Source organism: Dama dama, chromosome 30 (assembly GCF_033118175.1).
Source record: "Dama dama isolate Ldn47 chromosome 30, ASM3311817v1, whole genome shotgun sequence".
In the NCBI taxonomy this organism is placed as follows: Eukaryota; Metazoa; Chordata; class Mammalia; order Artiodactyla; family Cervidae; genus Dama; species Dama dama.
In genome coordinates, this window is record NC_083710.1 from 74,100,453 (window position 1) to 74,121,912 (window position 21,460).

A 21,460-nucleotide genomic window follows, 5' to 3' on the forward strand; every position below is an offset into this window, starting at 1 on the left:
TCCTACAAATTAGAAAATAAACCCACATAGATAAATAATTTATATATAACACTATTTTCTTATCAAGTGTAACTGTAAAAGGAATATATTCTTATAACAATTAACTGGCTCCAAGATGTCACAATATCACACTTTAAACAGTGGAAAGCACTGAAAAAGTTACGATTTAAGGAAAATGGAGTAAATAATACTTGAAATTCAAAACTATACATCTCAGTACAGAATCCTTTAGATTGTTTTTAGATTGTTTAGGAAAATAATAGAATATAGAAAAATTGAAAAATAATACACTTAAATTGAATACACCCTATTTCTATCACCATAAACATTTTCAATGTAATCTACTATATGTACTCTATCTACCAACCAGGCACCAACACCCCTCACAGGAGGTCAACACAGATATCAGATGGTTTCTATATTTTGTGGAACCGTCTTACTTTTCAAAAAGAAAGGCTGGTCTGGGCTGGAAGGAGACAGGGAAATACAATCAACAGATGGGGAAGAGCTTTTACTAGAGCAGGACCAGCAGTAAGTGAAGTAAAAGGAGAGCCCATTCACCTAATACAAGGCCCCGGAAAGTGGACATGTGAACTGTCCCACAGCCAGGGCTGAACCACATGATTTCTGATGCACTGGCTGCTGATGCCCAGGTTTCTGTATCTTGGTTTCCTGTGTGATGAGACACACTTCTGTCTGAACAGAGACACTATCAATATCAAACATTTGACTGCATGATTTCTTCCCCAGTTTTGACAGGACAAACCATATGCTTAACTTCATATCCCAGAATTTAAGCCATTTTGTTTTTATTTTTTTTAACAGAAGCAACACATTGATGATTCAGTTTGAGAGTTTTATCTACTGTGCTCTTTTAACCTTTGAGTGATAAATTGCTTCATCTTCAGGTACACTCATGTTATATGTGTAGATTTGCCTTTGCTTTTTAGCACCCCAATCACCACTAATTTCTGATGAACTTTTGTCAGTTTATAGTAAGGTGGCTAGTTTTCAGTATATGAAAAATGTATTTTCAGCATATTTTGAAAAATAACCAAGATGAGACGGGCAGCATCCATTGAACTGCCTCCCTTCTGAATGTCCATCTCTTCCAAGGAAGAAGAAAGAAACAGAATTAGAGGACTTTAGAAGAGGAAAATATAGTGGTTCCCTCCTACTCACTCTCAGGCCACCTCTGTGAGTTTGGGTTCACATGTCCAGGTTGGCACCATTTACAAACTAATAACTAGGGTTTTGAGTTCACTTAAAAAGTGACCTCACTGATTTAGTGATACCTGTCAGAGTGACAGGCTTTCCAGGTGGTACAGTGGTTATGAATCCTCCTACCAATGCAGGAAATGGAAGATATGAGGGTTCAATTCCTGGTTTGGGAAGATCCCCTGGCATAGGAAACAGCAACCCACTCCAGTATCTCTTGCCCGGAAAACTCCATGGACAGATGAGTCTGGCGGGATACAGTTCCACAGGGGGGCACAAAAAGTCAGACATGACTGAGAATGCACACACACACTTAGAGTGATAAATCACCCCATTATTCTATTTCTTTAGGAATTTTTCTTTATCACATCTGTATGTTTTCAATGAAAGATTTGGTAGGTTTTCTTTAAAACAGTCATAAAGAAGCAGATCCTAAAGAAACACAATGATGGGATGATTTCCCTAAGTGATATCACCAACGTTAACAGGGTCAATTACAGAAGCAATACATGAAAACCACATACTTCACTTTTGAAATAAACTCACATCTATTTCTTTTTATAGAAAGCTCCAAATGTAGTTTAAATAAAGGTAGATCTAGTATTATCTACCCCTTCTACCACTTCATCATTTTTTAGAATTTAGATTAACACTGCCTCTCTGTCCATGGAACAATGTGTTCTAAAATTCTAGAGTCATTTTTCTACCTAAGAAACTGTGAAAAAAATATATCAGCTGGGAAACAAATAGAAAAATAATTTACCAGTACTTCCAGTTTTTTTTTAAGATGTCATAATTTCACCATTAAATCTGTCCTGTGAATTCAAGATCAGTGGATCATCCTATTGTTTATTACATTTGATGGTTAACTGCTCTCCCCTCTTCTCTACTAGAATTTCACTGGAGACTCACAAACTTCAATGAAATGAGAAGTGCACTTCTTTTTGGGCAAAAGAAGGTAGAGCAATTTGCTCAATTTAGGAAAACAAAATCCCCACGTTGCTGGAAAGCCGGGTGGGTGTGTAAAGACTCAGTGCTGACATCCTCCAGAAATCAGAATTCCTGGCTAAAAATTGTATGACCTCCAAACCTGTCTGCTCACAGTCAATGATCATCTGTATACTACAGATTTCAGAGCTTCCCTGGAAGGATGACACCAAATGACAAACACACCAGCTCAAAAAATCAGCCACTCAGGTCTGTTTAAGAAAAAAAATTTAAAGAAATTGCCACACTTCTCTGAAATAAAGAGATCAAACATTTAGTAGTTACTAATGTCAAAGAATGTTTTCCTGTGTTTTCCTCTAAGAGTTTTATTGTATCTGGTCTTAAATTTAGGTCTGTAATCCATTTTGAGTTTATTTTTATATATGGTATTAGGGAGTGTTCTAAATTTCATTCATTTCCATGTAGCTGTCCAGTTTTTCCAGCATGACTTATTGAAGAGACTGTCTTTTCTCCAGTGTGTATTCTTGCCTCCTTTGTCATAGACTAGGTGACCATAGATGTGTGAGTTTATCTGTGGGCTCTCTAGCTTGCTCCATTGGTCTATGTGTCTGTTTCTGTGCTAGTACCATACCATCTTGATTACTGTAGCTCTGCATTGAGTCGGCAAAAAAATTCATTTGGGTTTTTCTGTAACATCTTACATAATGAACTTTTTGGCCAACTTAATAATGTAGTCTGAAATCAGAGTTCTTTATTTCTCTGACTTTGTTTTTCTTTCTTAATGTTGCTTTGGTTATTTTCAGTCTTTGTGTTACCATACAAATTGTAAAATTTGGGGCTCTAATTCTATGAAAAATGCCACTGGTAATCTGACAGGCATTGTATTGAATCTGTAGGTTTTTTGGGTAGTATAGTCATTTTCACAATATTGATTCTTCCAGCCCAAGAACATGGTATACCCCTCCATCTGTTTGCATCATCTTTGATTTCTTTTGTCAGTATCTTATACTTTTTTGAGTGCTAGTTTTTTGCCTCCCTTGGTAGGTTTTTTCCTAGGTATTTTATTCTTCTTATTGTGATGGTAAACAGGATTGTTTTCTTAATTTCTCTCTCTGATCTTTCACTGTTAGTGTATAGGGATGCACATGGTTACTTTTTAAAAGCAAAAGACTGAGCTAGCTCCTATGAGAAATTAGAAGTCTGTCTACAACTTAGAAGTGTAAAATTTCTGTCATCAGTAGAATCAATTTGCAAAATGAGGGCAAAGACGCAAAATAATTTGTATTACAATATACAAACCAACAGCAATAGTCAAAAACTTTTTCATGCAAGGGTGAGGAAATTCAAAGTGGGGCAAAGGGAAACATGATGCAAATAACAGAAAATTCTCTAGAAATGAACCTATCCTTATAAAAACTTTGCAAATGCTCCAAGGTTCTGTTACCTGCATTCTAACTACAGCATTAAAATGATATAATCACCAATAAACAATCATCACCACATTCCAACTATATAATATATTTTTGTAAACACTTTCCTATGAAATGTCTGGATCTCATTTGCATCTTTCAGTTAATAATAAAAAACTACTATTGTCTCTACTTAGTAGATATTCCCTAAGACAAGAGGAATAAAATGAATTTTGGAGGGTAATTAGGGTAATTAATTCATTAGATCACTAGTAGAATCTGAATTCACAGTTTTAACATCTAGTTTCGTCCTCTTCTAAGGACAAGATAATGGATCTAATTGTTTGAAGCTCTAGGGAAAAAGCTAAAATGGAAACATGGTATTATATTATTAGTTTTCACCATCATAAATATACACACTATAAGTACACTCATGTCATCCATCTTTTTCTAGGAAGCAAACAAAGTCAGTTAAACTGATAAGTTCCTCTTAATTACATGCAATGCTATAAATGTACACAAATAGACACTGATGCTATCAAGTTAATTACATTTAATAAATACCTCTTCTAAGGCATTCCACAGTTCTTCCTCTGTATGCTCATTACAGGGATCCAGATTTTTCCTCATTGTTCCAGTGAATAAAACAGGTTCCTAAATACCCACAAAATAGGGAATGTTATTATCTTAACCTCTTTCCATTTTATTTCAGTGCTTATAGAACAGAATTAAAATATATAAAATATTAAAATTCACTGTAATTATTACTAATTAAGTTGCAAGTGCATGTTTACAAAACCTCTAACATAATTAATATCTCTAAAATAATTTTCCATTGTACAAAGTATGCTACATAATATCCTCCACACTACTGAACATTAACAGAAGGAAGTTTTGAAGAAGTTTTTTCATCTTAAGAAAAAAACTGAAGAAGAGAAAGGAAGATTTTATTTAAAAAAAATGCTTTCAAGGTAATAAAGATCTGCTTAAACACACACACACAAACTGAGGATAAAATTACTTGAGAAAATTTATATCAAGATCTACATAAATTAACTGTCAGTCATGGTGTGATGCTGGAAAATACAAATAGTATGATTAGTTGATATTTGTGCCTCAAAGCAAAACTATTAACTATTTTCACATTGGCACTGAAGAATAAACTAGGATATTTTCTCCATTAGTCAAACTGTCTTCTAGGATCTGAAACCTCCTCACATGTGTGAAATAAACATCTTCATATGTGCAAAGAGAACGTCGACTACTGGGGTTAATGTGAATTGTCTCCACAGCTTTACAACCCATTTTGTTTTTTTTGTTTTTTTTATTTTTTTATTTTTATTATTATATATATATATTTTTTCCAGTGGGTTCTGTCATACATTGATATGAATCAGCCATGGATTTACATGTATTCCCAATCCCGATCCCCCCTCCCACCTCCCTCTCCACCCGATTCCTCTGGGTCTGAACTCGAGTAAGAAAATCACTTGAGAGGCAGTCCCCAGGTGGTGGAGGAACAGGACGGGGAGACCACTTTCTCCCCCACAAATTCATTAAAAGATCATTTGAATGTTGAGTAACTTCCACAAAACAACTTCTGAACGCTGGTGGAAGACACCAGGCACCCAGAAAGGCAGCCCATTCTCTTCGAAAGGAGGTAGGACAAAATATAAAAGACAAAAACAAAGACAGAAGATTTAGGGATGGAGACCATCCTGGGGAGGGAGTCATGAAGGAAGAGAAGTTTCCACACAGTAGGAAACCCTCTCATAGGTGGGTCTGTGGGGAGTTTTGGAATCTAAGAGAGCAACATAATGGGGGGTGGGGGCGCGAATAAAAGCCTCACAGAATATGCACCTAATCGCAACTGCCAGTGGAGAAGTAGTCCAGTGCTCACCACCACCAGCGAATGAGGCCTGGGCAGGAAGTTGCGGTCTGCATCATAGATCCTTAGGGTAAGGACTGGGCCTGAATGCCCTGAAGACAATCTGAGGGAGCTAATGTGTGATAGCAACCCAAACCGTGGGATCACCAGAGAGATTAAAAAAAAATAAATAAAAGAAGACCTTTCCCGCGAAAGGCTCTAATACAGCACAGTGACCCCTCGAATGATCACAGAACAAAGGATTGAATGAATACCAAAGGAGAGCAAACTAGCTACATATAGAGCCCTCCCTCCCCGGAGGCAGAGAGGCAGGTGAACCACAGTCAGAGCCAGAAAGCAAGGGGCTGCTGCAATCTTGGCTCAAGAGACCACAAAACTGTGAGCAGGCTCCCAGTTGCAAAACACGTCTTCCTGGGAACCTGGAAGGTTAACATCTGCCAGGAGTGTCGCAGCCTGAGATCAGCTCCCCAGAGGAGACACATGGTACACCTGAGACAGTGCTCTCATGGTGCACCCAGGAAACTGAGTGGATGGGATTGGGGAGGTGATTAAGATGCATGGCCCAACTGGGACAGTGCACTCGCCAAGCACCAGTTCACCTGAGCTGCTCAGACCTGAAAAGGGCACAAAACGCACAGCCCATTCAGGTCTGTGGCCTTGCGGAGTACCCAAGAACCTGAGCGGCTTAGACCTGGGAAATGTATGAATCACAGGATCCACTTGGGACAGTGCCCTTGCAGAGCACCCTGGAGCCTAAGCAGTGTAAACCCAGGGAGCACATGCTGCCTTGGGCTGGGGCAAACCCAATGTGGTCCATACACTCTGAGCACTCCCCACACATGCCAGCAGTGTTTGTTTGCAGTGTTCCTCCTTCCTTACAACACAACTGATCAAGTGATATATTTTTACTGTTATCACTTTTTAATTTTTTTAAAATTAAATTCTTCATTATTCCTTTAATTTTCATTTTTATAACCTACTATTACCTTGCAAAAAGAGACCTTATTTTATTTATTTATTTTTTATTTAATTTTTTTAAGAGACCTTATTTTAAAGCAAATTTCATACATATATGTGTGTGTGTGTGTGTGTGTGTGTGTGTGTGTGTGTATAGTGATTGATGTTGTTTTGTATTTTTTATATTGTATTTTTGATAGTCTAACCTCTATTCTAGATTTTTAAGCTTTTGGGTACTTGTTATCAATTTTGTACTTTAAGAATCTAATCTTCAGTATCCATTTTCACTTAGGGATTGGATTACTAACTTGATTGCTCTCTCCCCTTTAGACTCTCCCTTTTCACCAGGTCAGCTCGATATCCCCTCTCCCCTTTCTCTTTACTCGACTCTGTGAATCTCTCTGGGTGTTCTGGGCAGTGAAAAATACTTATGGAACTGATTACTGGCTAGATTGCTTTATCTCCTTTTGACTCACCCTCTTCTCCTCCTGGTCACATATATCTCCCTTCTCCCTCTTCTCTTCTCTGTGTAACTCTGTGAATCTCTCTGGGTGTTCCTAACTGTGAAGAATTGTTTCACCTATATCCTAGATGTTTTATCATCTGTGTTGTATGGATGGAGAAGTCTTGAGGCTACTGTAAGAGAAGGACTGAAAGCCAGAGGCAGGGGTGTAAACTCCAAAACTTGAGAATATCAAAGAATTCCTGATTCCAGGGAACATTAATAGACAAGAGCTCACCCCAAAGTCTCCATACCTACCCTGAAATCAAGCTTCATTCAGGAGCCAACAAGCCCCAGTATAAGATGTATCATGCTAATTCCTCAGCAAAGCAGGATACAACCCTGAAAATTAAAAGACAGGCTGCCCAAAGCCATGCCAAACCCATAGACACCCCAAAACTCTTGGCACTCCATGGCAAGTGCCATGGACACTTCATGGCACTCCAGAGAGAAGAGATCCAGCTCCACCCACCAGAACACAGACACAAGCTCCCCCAACCAGGAAACCTTGACAGGCCACTAGTCCACCCCCCCACACAGGAAGCAGACTCCACAATAGACAGGAACCATGAACTTCGAGCCTACAGAAATGGCACCCCAAACACAGCAATCTAAACAAAATGAAAAGGCAGAGACATATTCAGCAGATAAAGGAACATGATAAATACCCACCAAACCACACAAAAGAGGAAGAGATAGGGAGTCTACCTGAAAAAGAATTCAGAATAATAATAGTAAAGATGAAACAAAATCTTAAAAATAAAATGGAGTTACAGAAATAGACTAGAGACAAGGATTGAGAAGATGCAAGAAATGTTTAAGAAGGACCTAGAAGAAATAAAGAAGAGTCAATCAATAATGAATAATGCAATTACTGAAATGAAAAGTGTTCTGAAGGGAACCAACAGTAGAATAAATAAGGCAGAAGACAGGATAAGTGAGATGGAAGATAGAATGGTGGGGATAAATGAAGCAGAGAGGAAAAAAGAAAAAAAAAGAGTTAAAAGAAATGAGGACAACTTCGGAGACCTCTGGGACAATGTTAAATGCCCAAACATTCAAATCATAGGAGTCCCAGAAGAAGGAGACAAAAAAAAAAGGGGGGGGGGGTGGGAGATGAGAAAATACTTGAAGAGATAATAGTTGAAAACTTCCCTAAAATGGGGAAAGAAATAGCCATCCAAGTCCAAGAAACCCAAAGATTCCCAAACAAGATGAAACCAAGGTGAAACACCCCAAGACACAGATTAATCAAGCTAACAAAGATCAAACACAAAGAGCAAATACTAAAAGCAGCAAGGAAAAAGCAAAAATTAACACACAAGGGGGTCCCCATAAGGATAACAGCTGATCTTTCAATAGAAAATCTTCAGGTCAGAAGGGAATGGCAGGACATACTTAAAGTGATGAAAGAGGAAAATCTATAACCCAAATTACTATACCCAGCAAGGATTTCATTCAGATATGAAGGAGAAATCAAAAGCTTTACAGACAAGCAATGGCCAAGAGAATCCAGCACCACCAAACCAACTCTCCAACAAATGCTAAAGGATCTTCTCTAGACAGGAAACACAGGAAAGGTTTATAAAATAACCCCCCCCCCCCAAAACAAAGTAAATGGTAATGGGATCATACTTATCAATAATTACATTAAATGTAAATGGGTTAAATGCCCCCCACAAAAGACAAAGAAAGGCCAAATGGATAAAAAAAACAAAACAAAACAAAAAAAAAAACAAACCTCTATATATGCTGTCTACAAGAGACCACCTCAAAACAAGGGACACATACAGACTGAAAGTGAAGGGCTGGAAAAAGATATTTCATGCAAATAGAGAACAAAAGAAAGCAGGAGTAGCAATACTCACATCAGATAAAACAGGCTTTGAAATAAAGACTGCAAAAAGAGAAAAAGAAGGACACTACATAATGATCAAAGGATCAACCCAAGAAGAAGATATAACAATTATAAATATATATGCACCCAACATAGGAGCACCTCAATATGTAAGGCAAATGCTAACAAGTATGAAAGGGGAAATTAACAGTAACACAATAATAGTGGGGGACTTTAATACCCCATTCATACCTATGGATAGATCAGCCAAACAGAAAATTAGAAGAAAAAAAAAAAAAAACAAAAACCAACCATGAGCTTTAAATGATACAATTCACCAGTTAGACCTAGCTGACATCTATAGGGCATTTCACCCCAATGAAACAATGAATTTCACCTTTTTCTGAAGCACACATGGATAGATCACATTGTGGGCCATAAACCTAGCCTTAGTAAATAAAAAAAAAACTGAAATAATTTCAAAAATCTTTTCTGATCACAATGTGGTAAGATTAGATGTCAATTACAGGGGGAAAAAAAACTATTAAAAATACAAACATATAGAGGCTAACCAACATGCTTCTGAATAACCAATCAACCAGAGAAGAAATCAAAATATGCATAGAAACAAATGAAAATGAAAACATGACAACCCAAAACCTATGGGATTCAGGAAATGCAGTGCTAAGAGGATGGTTCATAACAATACAAGCTTACCTCAAGGAATAAGAGAAACATCAAATAAATAATGTAACTTTATACCTAAGCAACTAGAAAAAGAAGAAATGAAGAATCCCAAAGTTAGTAAAAGAAAAGAAATAATAAAAATCAGAGCAGAAATAAATGAAAAAGAACCAAAGAAGACTTTAGCAAAAATAAACACAAGTAAAAGCTGGATCCTTGAGAAGACAAATAAAATAGACAAACTATTAGCCAGACTCACCAAGAAAAAAAAGGAGAAGAATCAAATCAATAAAATTATAATTGAAAATGGAGAAATCACAACAGACAACACAGAAATAAAAAGGATCATAAGAGACTAGTATCAACAACCATATGACAATAAAATGGACAACCTGGAAGAAAAGGACAAATTCTTAGAAAAGTATAACCTTCTAAAACTGAACCAGGAAGAAATCGAAAATCATAGCAGACCTATCACAAGCACAGAAATTGAAACTATAATAAAAACTCTTCCAACAAACAAAAGCTCAGGACCAGATAGCTTCACAGGTGAATTCTACCAAAAATTTAGAGAAGAGCTAACACCTATCCTACTCAAACTCTTCCAGAAAATTGCAGAGTAAGGTAAACTCCCAAACTCATTATATGAGGACACTATCACCCTAATAGCAAAACCAAAGATGCCACAAAAAAAGAAAACTACAGGCCACTATCATTAATGAACATAGATGCAAAAATCCTTACCAAAATTCTAGCAAAGAGAATTGAACAACATATTTATTTTTTTTTATTTTTTATTTTTTTATTATTATTATTTTTTTCCAGTGGGTTTTGTCATACATTGACATGAATCAGCCATGGATTTACATGTATTCCCAATCCCGATCCCCCCTCCCACCTCCCTCTCCACCCGATTCCTCCGGGTCTTCCCAGTGCACCAGGCCGGAGCACTTGTCTCGTGCATCCCTCCTGGGCTGGTGATCTGTTTCACCATAGATAGTATACATGCTGTTCTTTTGAAATATCCCACCCTCACATTCTCCCACAAAGTTCAAAAGTCTGTTCTGTATTTCTGTGTCTCTTTTTCTGTTCTGCATATAGGGTTATCGTTATCCCCTTTCTAAATTCCATATACATATGTCAGTATGCTGTAATGTTCTTTATCTTTCTGGCTTACTTCACTCTGTATAATGGGCTCCAGCTTCATCCATCTCATTAGGACTGGTTCAAATGAATTCTTTTTAATGGCTGAGTAATATTCCATGGTGTATATGTACCACAGCTTCCTTATCCATTCATCTGCTGATGGGCATCTAGGTTGCTTCCATGTCCTGGCTATTATAAACAGTGCTGCGATGAACATTGGGGTGCACGTGTCTCTTTCAGATCTGGTTTCCTCAGTGTGTATGCCCAGAAGTGGGATTGCTGGGTCATATGGCAGTTCTATGTCCAGTTTTTTAAGGAATCTCCACACTGTTTTCCATAGCGGCTGTACTAGTTTGCATTCCCACCAACAGTGTAAGAGGGTTCCCTTTTCTCCACACCCTCTCCAGCATTTATTGCTTATAGACTTTTGGATAGCAGCAATCCTGGCTGGCGTGTAATGGTACCTCATTGTGGTTTTGATTTGCATTTCTCTAATAATGAGTGATGTTGAGCATGTTTTCATGTGTTTGAACAACATATTTAAAAGATCATATATCATGACCATGTAGGCTTTATCCCAGGGATGCAAGGATTCTTCAGTATTCACAAATCAATCAATGTGATACACCACATTAACAGATTGGAAGATAAAAATATATGATTATCTCTATAGATGCAGAGAAAGTCTTCAACAAAATTCAACACCCATTTATAATAAAACCTCTCCAGAAAGCAGGCATAGAAGGAACATACCTCAACATAATAAAAGTCATCTATAATAAACCCACAGCAAACATTATCCTCAATGGTGAAAAACTGAAAGCATTTCTTCTAAAATCAGGAATAAGACAAGGGTGCCCACTCTCACCATTACTATTCAACATAGTTTTTGAAGTCTTAGCTACAGCAATAAGTGAAGAAAAAGAAATAAAAGGAATCCAGATTGGAAAAGAAGAAGGAAAACTTTTCACTGTTTGCAGATGACATGATCCTCTGCATAGAGAACCCTAAAGGCACCACCAGAAAATTACTAGAGCTAATCAATGAATATTGTAAAGTTGCAGGATATAAAATTAATACACAGAAATCCCTTGCATCCCTGTACACTAACAATGAGAAAACAGAAAGAGAAATTAAGGAAACGATCCCATTCACCATTGCAATAAAAAGAATAAAATACTTAGAAATAAATCTACCTAAAGAAACAAAAGGCCTATATATAGAATACTATAAAACACTGATGAAAGAAATCAACAGTGACACAAATAAATGGAGAAATATACCATGTTCATGGATCAGAAGAATCAATACAGTGAAAATGAGTATACTACCCAAAGCAATCTATGGATTCAATGCACTCTCCATCAAGCTACCAATGGTATTTTTCACAGAACTAGAACATATAATTTCACAATTTGTATGCAAACACAAGAAAACCTCAAATAGCCAAAGCAGTCTTGAGAAAGAAGAATGGAACTGGAGGAATCAACCTGCCTCACTTCAGACTACACCACAAAGCTATAGTCATCAAGACAGTATGATACTGGCACAAAGACAGAAATATAGATCAATAGAACAAAATAGAAAGGCCATAGATAAATCCACACACCTATGGACACCTTATATTTCACAAGGGAGGCATGAATATACAATGGAGGAAAGACAATCTCTTTAAAAAGTGGTGCTGGGAAAACTGGTCAACCATCTGTAAAAGAATGAAACTACAACAGTTTCTAACACCACATGAAAAAATAAACTTAAAATGGATGAAATATCTAAATATAAGACCAGAAACTATAAAACTCCTAATGGAAAACATAGGGAGAACATGCTCTAACATAAATCACAACAAGATCCTCTATGACCCACCTCCCAGAGTAATGGAAATAAAAGCAAAAATAAACAAATGGGACCTAATTAAACTTAAAAGCTTTTGCACAATGAAAGAAACTGTAAGCAAGGTGAAAAGGCACCTTTCAGAAAGGGAGAAAATAATATCAAACAAAATAACTAACAAAGAATTAATCTCTAAAATATATAAGCAGCTCACGCAGCTAAATACCAGAAAAATAAACAACCCAATCAAAAAATGAGCCAAAGCACTAAACAGACATTTCTCCAAAGGAGACATACAGATGGCTAACAAACACATGAAAAGATGCTCAACATCACTCATTATCAGAGAAATGCAAATCAAAACCACAATGAGGTACCCTCTCACACTGGTCAGAATGGCTGCTGTCAAAATGTCTACAAAGAATAAATACTGAAGAGGGTGAACCTCTTACACTGTTGGTGGGAACCTTCTTACACTGTTGGTGGGAATGCAAACTAGTATAGTGGCTATGGAGAACTGTGTGAAGATTCCTTAAAAGTCTGGAAATAGAACTGCCATATGAACCAGCAATCTCACTGCTGGGCATACCAGTGAGGAAACCAGAATTGAAAGAGACATGTGTACCCCAATATTTATCACATCACTGTTTACAATAGCTAGGACATGGAAGCAACCTAAATGTTATTAGCATACAAATGGATAGGAAAGCTGTGGTACATATACACAATGGAATATTACTCAGCTATAAAAAGAATGCATTTTATTCAGTTCTGTTCAGGTGGATGAAACTGGAGCCTATTATACAGAGTGAAGTAAGTCAGACAGAAAAACACCAAAACAGTATATCAATGCATATATATGGAATTTAGAAAGATGGTAATGATGATTATATATGCAAGACAGCAAAGGAGACACAGATGTAAAGAACAGACTTTTGGACTGTATGGGAGAAGGTGAGTGTAGGATGATTTGAGATCATAGCATTGAAACATGTCTTTTACCATATGTGAAATAGATGACCAGTCCAAGTTTGACGCATGAAGCAGGGCCCTCAAAGTCAGTGCACTGGGACAACCCTAAGGAATGGGATGGGGAAGGAGGTGGGAGGGGGGCTCAGGACAGGGGGACACATGTAGACCTGTGGCTATTAATGTCAGTGTATGGCAAAAACCACAATATTGTTAAGTAATTGAAAGTGAAGTGAAAAGTCACTCAGTCATGTCTGACTCTTTGCGACCCTATGGACTGTAGCCCACCAGGCTCCTCAATCCATGGAATTTTCTAGGCAAGGGCACTGGAGTGGGTTGCCAATTTCCTTCTCCAGGGGATCTTTGCAAGTTAAGTAATTAGCCCCCAATTAAAATAAATTAATTAAAGAAAAAGAAAATCACGTGAATTTGCTTTTTCTCTAACATCAGTTCCATAGTCTAAAATACATATAAAATAAACAGCAAGTAATAAGTCACTAGCAAAAAAAAAAAAAAAGGCAAGAAACGCACATTAATTTCAACAATGCAAAAATGAAATTACTTTTGCACCAACCTAAAAAGTGCTCATAGTAGACACATATGGCAATGGCTGATAAGGGTCAAATTAGTTATCATTTATGATGGATATTATTATTTAAAGTATCCACCTCCAAGCAATGAAGTTAGTAAACCAATTTTATGAACTAGTGTTGTAAAAATGTTTGTCCGCAGAACACTTCAGTGTAGAGATTTATGGCAGGAGACACAACCTTTATGTAAGAATACACTGAATTTATTGGCCTATGTATATTTTTGCTGAAAGTACACAATTAAATCTCATTTAACAAGGCTTAGCTTGCATAGCAGAATCAGGAATGAAAAATACTCAAAGTAATATTCAATGTAATACTGTAATGGAACATTAGTTTGAAAACTGTTTTTTACATTAATTTGAAGTTTATACTTTTAAAATTTAATCATTTGTGCCATATTCAGTAGTAATACTTTACCTTGTCACTTAACATAGCACAAGTTCATATTAGGTGTGTGACCCAAATATGGCCATTCTGAATCTGAGCATTTAGTATAGTGAACTGTTAATTCCTCAACACAACCGCAATACTGAAAACTGAAAATGGGACCTTTTGCACAGGCTGCTGGAAGACTCTCATTATCCTACAAAGAAACCCTACCTACCAGCCTTTTGAAGCTTAAAATGACCCTGGACCAAGACAAAAACCATACATGTGGTTACAAAGGAGGCATTATAAAACACAATCTTCATTTTACCTTAATCCTTTGAGTCCCACACCAGGAAACTGCCCTCTAATCCTCTAGAGTAGCTACTGCTGCTGTATACTCCAGTCCTAAAGCTATATTTTCATTCCTAATCTGAGAATTTTTCTTAAAGGGCAGCTCATCTGCCTGTTTCAAGAAAAAGAATCACCTGAGGCCACTGTAAATATTGGTTTTCTTTTTTCTTAAGCCCTTTAGCCTCTGAATAAACTGATCAATGCCCACATTTGGAAGAAAAGGACATTGTTTGCTAACAAAGAAAACAGAATTTAAGTCATGTAAAATCCTCTTTAAGAGGCTCTAGGGAGCAATTCCAAGAGGGTTTAATGAAGACCTCCCTTTCAGAAACAAAGGGCAGACTGCATTAAGCTAGAATCCAGTTGAATTTCTTTACTAGTAACAGCATAGCCACCTCTTCTTTCAATTTTGTCCTCAACAAGAAAAAAGGGAAAGAAAACCAGGAATGAGGGAGAAGTCAGAACAGCTCTGGATCACCTTCTTCAACCTACTGAAGAAAACTCAGGGAATAGAAATACCAAAGAGCAGAGTGGACTATTTTAAAAACACCTAGCTTTTGCTGTGATTTAAAAAAAAAAAAAAAAAAGAAAAGAAAAAACCTATTAAATATAAAAAAATGAATCTGTTTAATGATGATAAACATGATGGCTGTTGATCTGTGCCAGTCATTGGGATACAATCATAAATACTGAATTTGCATGGACTTCTTCTTCAGCTGCAAACATTTTTTTTTGTGCCAAGAGAATAAGGGGCTCTAGGTGTAGAGAATCATCCAAAGAGATTTTGAAATCCATTTTTCAGATCCTTTCAGATAAGCAAGCTACTCCCTGAATATAATCTCACCTTGGTGTTCTGTCGGGGGAATATATTCAACAACTTCAGATCCTGAGCACAAAGGACACATACACTTCAGCTACTTGTTCTGTTTAAGAAAATTACCTAGGAAGTCCTTCAATTTTTTTGCTTATTCCCAAAATTATGAGCACAAATTGAGGAGCACCTTCCTAGGTTTACAGTATTTGTTTTTGAAAGTTCCCTCAGGACTCCAAGACAGATGGTCCATGTCACCACTTCCCTGCCTCTGGCTCCTATGCAGGTCCTTGCTGCTATCACATACCCCCACTTCTGGTCTGATAAGGGTGGAATCAAGAGTAATGGAGATGAATATGGGAGAGAGAGAGACCACCCTGGAAGCTCACTGCTGCTCCCTCAATCACAGGGAGCCAGGAAGATGATATGGACCTAGCTCACCTAAGCAGGGGAGAAGGCAATGGCAACCCACTCCAGTACTCGTTTGCCTGGAAAATACCATGGGAGGAGCCTGGTAGGCTGGAGCCCATGGGGTCACTAAGAGTCGAACACGATTGAGCGGCTTCACTTTCATTTTTCACTTTCATGCATTGGAGAAGGAAATGGCAACCCACTCCAATGTTCTTGCCTGGAGAATCCCAGAGACAGGGGAGCCTGGTGGGCTGCTCTCTATGGGGTCCCACAGAGTCAGACACGACTGAAGCGACTTAGCAGCAGCAGCAGCAGCTCTTAAGCAGGGCAATTCAAAAAAGCAGCACTGGACTCCCCTCCTGCAGTCTGCTCTCAGCTTCCTAGGTTCCCTAAATCAGGGTGTTGAGACATAAGCATCATGGGTTCCTATTCATTTTAGGAGAAATGTGATGCAAGCTCTTTGCACTTAGACCACTTCAACTAACCAAACCAACACTTTCTCCCCCTTCGCAGACAGTAAGACATTGTGAATGGAAAGGCTGTTGCCTGGGGAGGGGTAAGATTTTGAGTATTTTTCTCCTGACACTTGTCAGCCCATGATAAGCCCACTTATAGCCCATTTAGAAATGGGATAAACCAAATTTTAAACTGATACCGTCCAAATGAGGGAAATAGCAGTAAGAGTAGAATCTTCTGGCTTTGGCTTATACTTATTCACTCTTATTATGGTTTGTGGAATCCTTTTGAGTGGGATAGTAGAAAAAAATAGGGAAAATCTGATGAGAACATCATTCAGATCAATTAGAATTTATTGACAAAAAGTAAATTTGAAGTCAGATAGTTCTAAGTTCAGATTCTACTACTCATTAGTTATTAAACTCAGGGTAAGCTATTAATCTTCCTAAGCCCTAGTTCCCTTATTGGAAACTGCAGTTAGTATTTTGGGACTGCTGTGAGAATCTGGAACAACAATTAAGCTGCTGGTATGATGCTAACATGGACCAGGAGCCCAGCCCAACAGTGGGACAGTCAGGGGCAATATTTGTCACTCTAGGGGACAGATCCAAGAAAATACTGCTGTGGTTTATGTCAAAGAATATTCTGCCTATGATTTCCTCTAAGCTCTTGTCTCACAAAGTATCTTGTCTTACATTTAGGGCTTTAATTCATTTTGACTTTATTTTTATACATTCTATTAGAGAATGTTCTAATTTCATTCTTTTACATGTAGCTGTCCAAATTTCCCAGCACCATTTATTGAAGAGACTCTCTTTTCTCCATTAAATATTGTTACCTCCTTTGTCTTAGATTAACTGACCATAAGTGTATGGATTTACTTCTGGGTTTTCTATCCTATTCCACTAATCTATGTGTCTGGTTTCTGAGACAGTAACATACTTTTTTATTACTGTAACTTTATAGTATAGTTTGAAGTCAGGGACTGTAGTACCTCTAACTCTGTTCTTTCTCAAGACTGTTTTGGTTATTTGGTGTCTTTTCTGCTTCCACAAAAATTAAACATTTTTTATTCCAGTTCTGTGAAAAATGCCATTGGTAATTTGATAGGGATTGTGTTGAATCTGTAAATTGCCTTGGGTAGTATGGTCATTTTTAACAAAACTGATTCTTTCAATCCAAGGACACAGTGTACCTTTCCATCTGTTAATGTTGTCTTTAATTTCTTTCATCAGTGTCTTATTGTTTTTGGAAGTTATTCCAAACTGTTATTCCAAGTTTTTTTTTTCTTCTTTGATGTGATGGTCAATTAGATTGTTTCCTTAATTTTCCTTTCTGATACTTTGTTTTTAGTCTATATAAATGGAACAGATTTCTGAATATATAATAGTTTATAGAGCATGATATCAAAAAACAAACAACCCAATCAAAAAATGGGCAGAAGACCTAAATAGACATTTCTCCAAGAAAGACATACAGATGGCCAATAGGCCCATGAAAAGATACTCAACATCACTAATTATTAGAGAAATGCACATCAAAACTACAATAAGGTATCACCTCACACTGGTCAGAATAGTCATCATTAAAAAGTCTACAAATAAGTGTTGGGGAGGATATGTAGAAAAGGGGACCCTCCTACATTCTTGATGGAAGTTTTAACTGGTCCAGCTTTTAAGAAAAACAGTATGGAGTTTCCTTAAAAAACTGAAAAAAGAGTTACCATGTGATCCAGCAATTCTACTCCTAGGCACATATCCAGAAAAGAAAAAAACCCAATTCAAAAACATAGATGCATCTCAGTGTTGACAGAATTACTTACAATAGCCAAAATATGTCCGTGGACAGATGAATGGATAAAGAAGATGTGGTGTATACACACACACACACACAGTGGAGCATTGTTTAGCCATAAAATATAAGGAAATAATGCCACTTGCAATAGCATGAATGAACCTAGAGATTATCAGACTAAATGAAATAAGTCAGGCAGAGAAATACAAATGTCATATCAGATCACTTATATATGGAATCTTAAAAAAATGATAGAAATGAACTCATTCATAACACAGAAATAGAGACATCAAATACAATTAATGATTACCAAAGTGGAAAATGCTAAGGAAGGATACATTAGAAATCCATGATTAATAGGTATGCTGCTGCTGCTGCTGCTAAGTCACTTCAGTCATGTCTGACTCTGTGAAACCCCATAGACTGCAGCCTACCAGGCTCCTTCGTACCTGGGATTCTCCAGGCAAGAACACTGGAGTGGGTTGCCATTTCCTTCTCCAATGCGTGAAAGTGAAAAGTGAAAGTCAAGTTACTCAGTCGTGTCCGACTCTTAGCAACCCCATGGACTGCAGCCTACCAGGCTCCTCCATCCATGGGATTTTCCAGGCGAGAGTGCATTACGACATATAAAATAGATTAAAAAGGATCTATTGTATAGCACAGGAAACTGTACGTAATATTGTGCAATAACCTATAATAAAAGGGTCTGGAAAAGTATATATACATATAAAACTGAACTACTTTGCTATACAATTGAAACAGTGAATCCAATATACTCCAATTAAAAAAAAAAAGATAAACAGACACACACAAAATTTGAATCCTGGCTCTGCCCCTTACTTGATAAGTGAGATAAGCTCCCAGTGCCTCAGTCTTTAAATTTATCGGACAAAGATAACAACAGAATTGAGAGGATTAAGCAGGGAATGGTAGGATAAGGGACTAAAACATGTTAATGATTCCACAAATGCTAGAAATTACTATCAATACTTGTGTAACTTGTCAGGGACTGTAACAAGCAATCAGTTCAGTTCAGTTCAGTTGCTCAGTCGTCTCCGACTCTTTGCGACCCCATGAATCGCAGCACACCAGGCCTCCCTGTCCACCACCAACTCCCAGAGTTTACTCAAACTCATGGCCGTCGAGTCGGTGATGCCATCCAGCGATCTCATCCTCTGTTGCCCCTTCTCCTCCTGCCCCCAATCCCTCCAAGCATCAGGGTCTTTTCCAATGAGTCAACTCTTCGCATGAGGTGGCCAAAGTACTGGAGTTTCAGCTTTAGCATCAGTCCTTCCAATGAACACCCAGGACTGATCTCCTTTAGGATGGACTGGTTGGATCTCCTTGAAGTCCAAGGGACTCTCAAGAGTCTTCTCCAACACCACAGTTCAAAAACATCCATTTTTCGGTGCTCAGCCTTTTTCACAGTCCAACTCTCACATCCATACATGACCAATGGAAAACCCATTGCCTTGACCAGACGGACCTTTGTTGGCAAAGTAATGTCTCTGCTTTTTAATATGCTGTCTAGGTTGGTCATAATTTTCCTTCCAAAGAGTAAGTGTCTTTTAATTTCATGGCTGAAATCACCATCTGCAGTGATTTTGGAGCCCCCAAAAATAAAGTCTGACACTGTTTCCACTGTCTCCCCATCTATTTCCCATGAGGTGATGGGACCAAATGCCATGATCTTAGTTTTCTGAATGTTAAGCTTTAAGCCAACTTTTTTACTCTCCTCTTTCACTTTCATCAAGAGGCTCTTTAGTTCCTCTTCACTCTCTGCCATAAGAGTTGTGTCATCTGCATATTTGAGGTTATTGATATTTCTCCCGGCAATCTTGATTCCAGCTTGTGCTTCTTCCAGCCCAGCGTTTCTCATGACGTACTCTGCATGTAAGTTAAATAAGCAGGGTGACAACATAAAGCCTTGATGTACTCCCTTTCCTATTTGGGACCAGTCTGTTGTTCCATGTCCAGTTCTAACTGTTGCTTCCTGACCTGCATACAGGTTTTTCAAAAGGTAGATCAGGTGGTCTGGTATTCCCATCTCTTTCAGAATTTTCTACAGTTTATTGTGATCCACACAGTCAAAGGCTTTGGCATAGTCAATAAAGAAGAAATAGATGTTTTTCTGGAAGTCTCTTACTTTTTCGATGATCCAGTGGATATTGGCAATTTGATCTCTGGTTCCTCTGCCTTTTCTAAAACCAGCTTGAACATCTGGAAGTTCACAGTTCACGTATTGCTGAAGCCTGGCTCGGAGAATTTCGAGCATTACTTTACTAGCGTGTGAGATGAGTGCAATTGTGTGGTAGTTTGAGCATTCTTTGGGATTGCCTTTCTTAGGGATTGGAATGAAAACTTACCTTTTCTTGTCCTGTGGCCACTGCTGAGTTTTCCAAATTTGCTGGCATATTGAATGAAGCACTTTCACAGCATCATCTTTCAGGATTTGGAATAGCTCAACTGGAATTCCATCACCTCTACTAGCTTTGTTCGTAGTGATGCTTTCTGAGGCCCACTTGGCTTCACATTCCAGGATGTCTGGCTCTAAGGTGAGTGATCACACCATTGTGATTATCTGGGTCGTGAAGATCTTTTTTGTACAGTTCTTCTGTGTATTCTTGCCAACTCTTCTTAATATCTTCTGCTTCTGTTAGGTCCATACCATTTCGGTCCTTTATCGAACCCATCTTTGCCTGAAATATTCCCTTGATATCTCTAATTTTCTTGAAGAGATCTCTAGTCTTTCCCATTCTGTTGTTTTCCTCTATTTCTTTGCATTGATCGCTGAGGAAGGCTTTCTTATCTCTCCTGGCTATTCTTTGGAACTGTGCATTCAAATTGGAATATCTTTCCTCTTCTCCTTTCTTTTTGCTTCTCTTCTTTTCACAGCTATTTGTAAGCCCTCCTCAGACAACAGAGGAACAGAAATGAGAGATACAAGCCCTGTCCTCAAGGAGAGGAAGAAAATAGTTGAGAGTGTGGGGAGGGCTGAGAAAAAGGTCACAGAGCTTGGTGTGTAATTAAGTAAGAAAGTACCAGTGTGTACAAGGGGGTGGTTAGGAAAGAAGTTGGTAAGAGGGGAGTCAGAAATGAAAATACAAAAATAAATAAATAATTTGTTAGTCTGTCTTCTTGCTCTTGGTGGAAATTTTAGACACACTTCTCCTTATACTTTTCCCTAAAATTCCTACTGTATTTTTTGTTTCAGTTTTTTTGTTTATTTGCTTTACTATTTATATTTATAACAATAGCCTAGTTTATATTATAACAATAAA

General features: G+C 37.7%; 1 protein-coding gene across 1 annotated transcript in view; it reads right to left on the reverse strand.

Annotated features, from left to right (window-relative positions):
- Positions 1-21,460, reverse strand: part of LOC133049149 (ATP-binding cassette sub-family C member 4-like) — a 165,387-nt gene that overhangs the window by 18,629 nt on the left and 125,298 nt on the right. Inside the window, 1 exon segment of the mRNA XM_061133058.1 lies at positions 4,140-4,229. Within this exon segment, the coding sequence (XP_060989041.1) occupies positions 4,140-4,229 (90 nt within the window).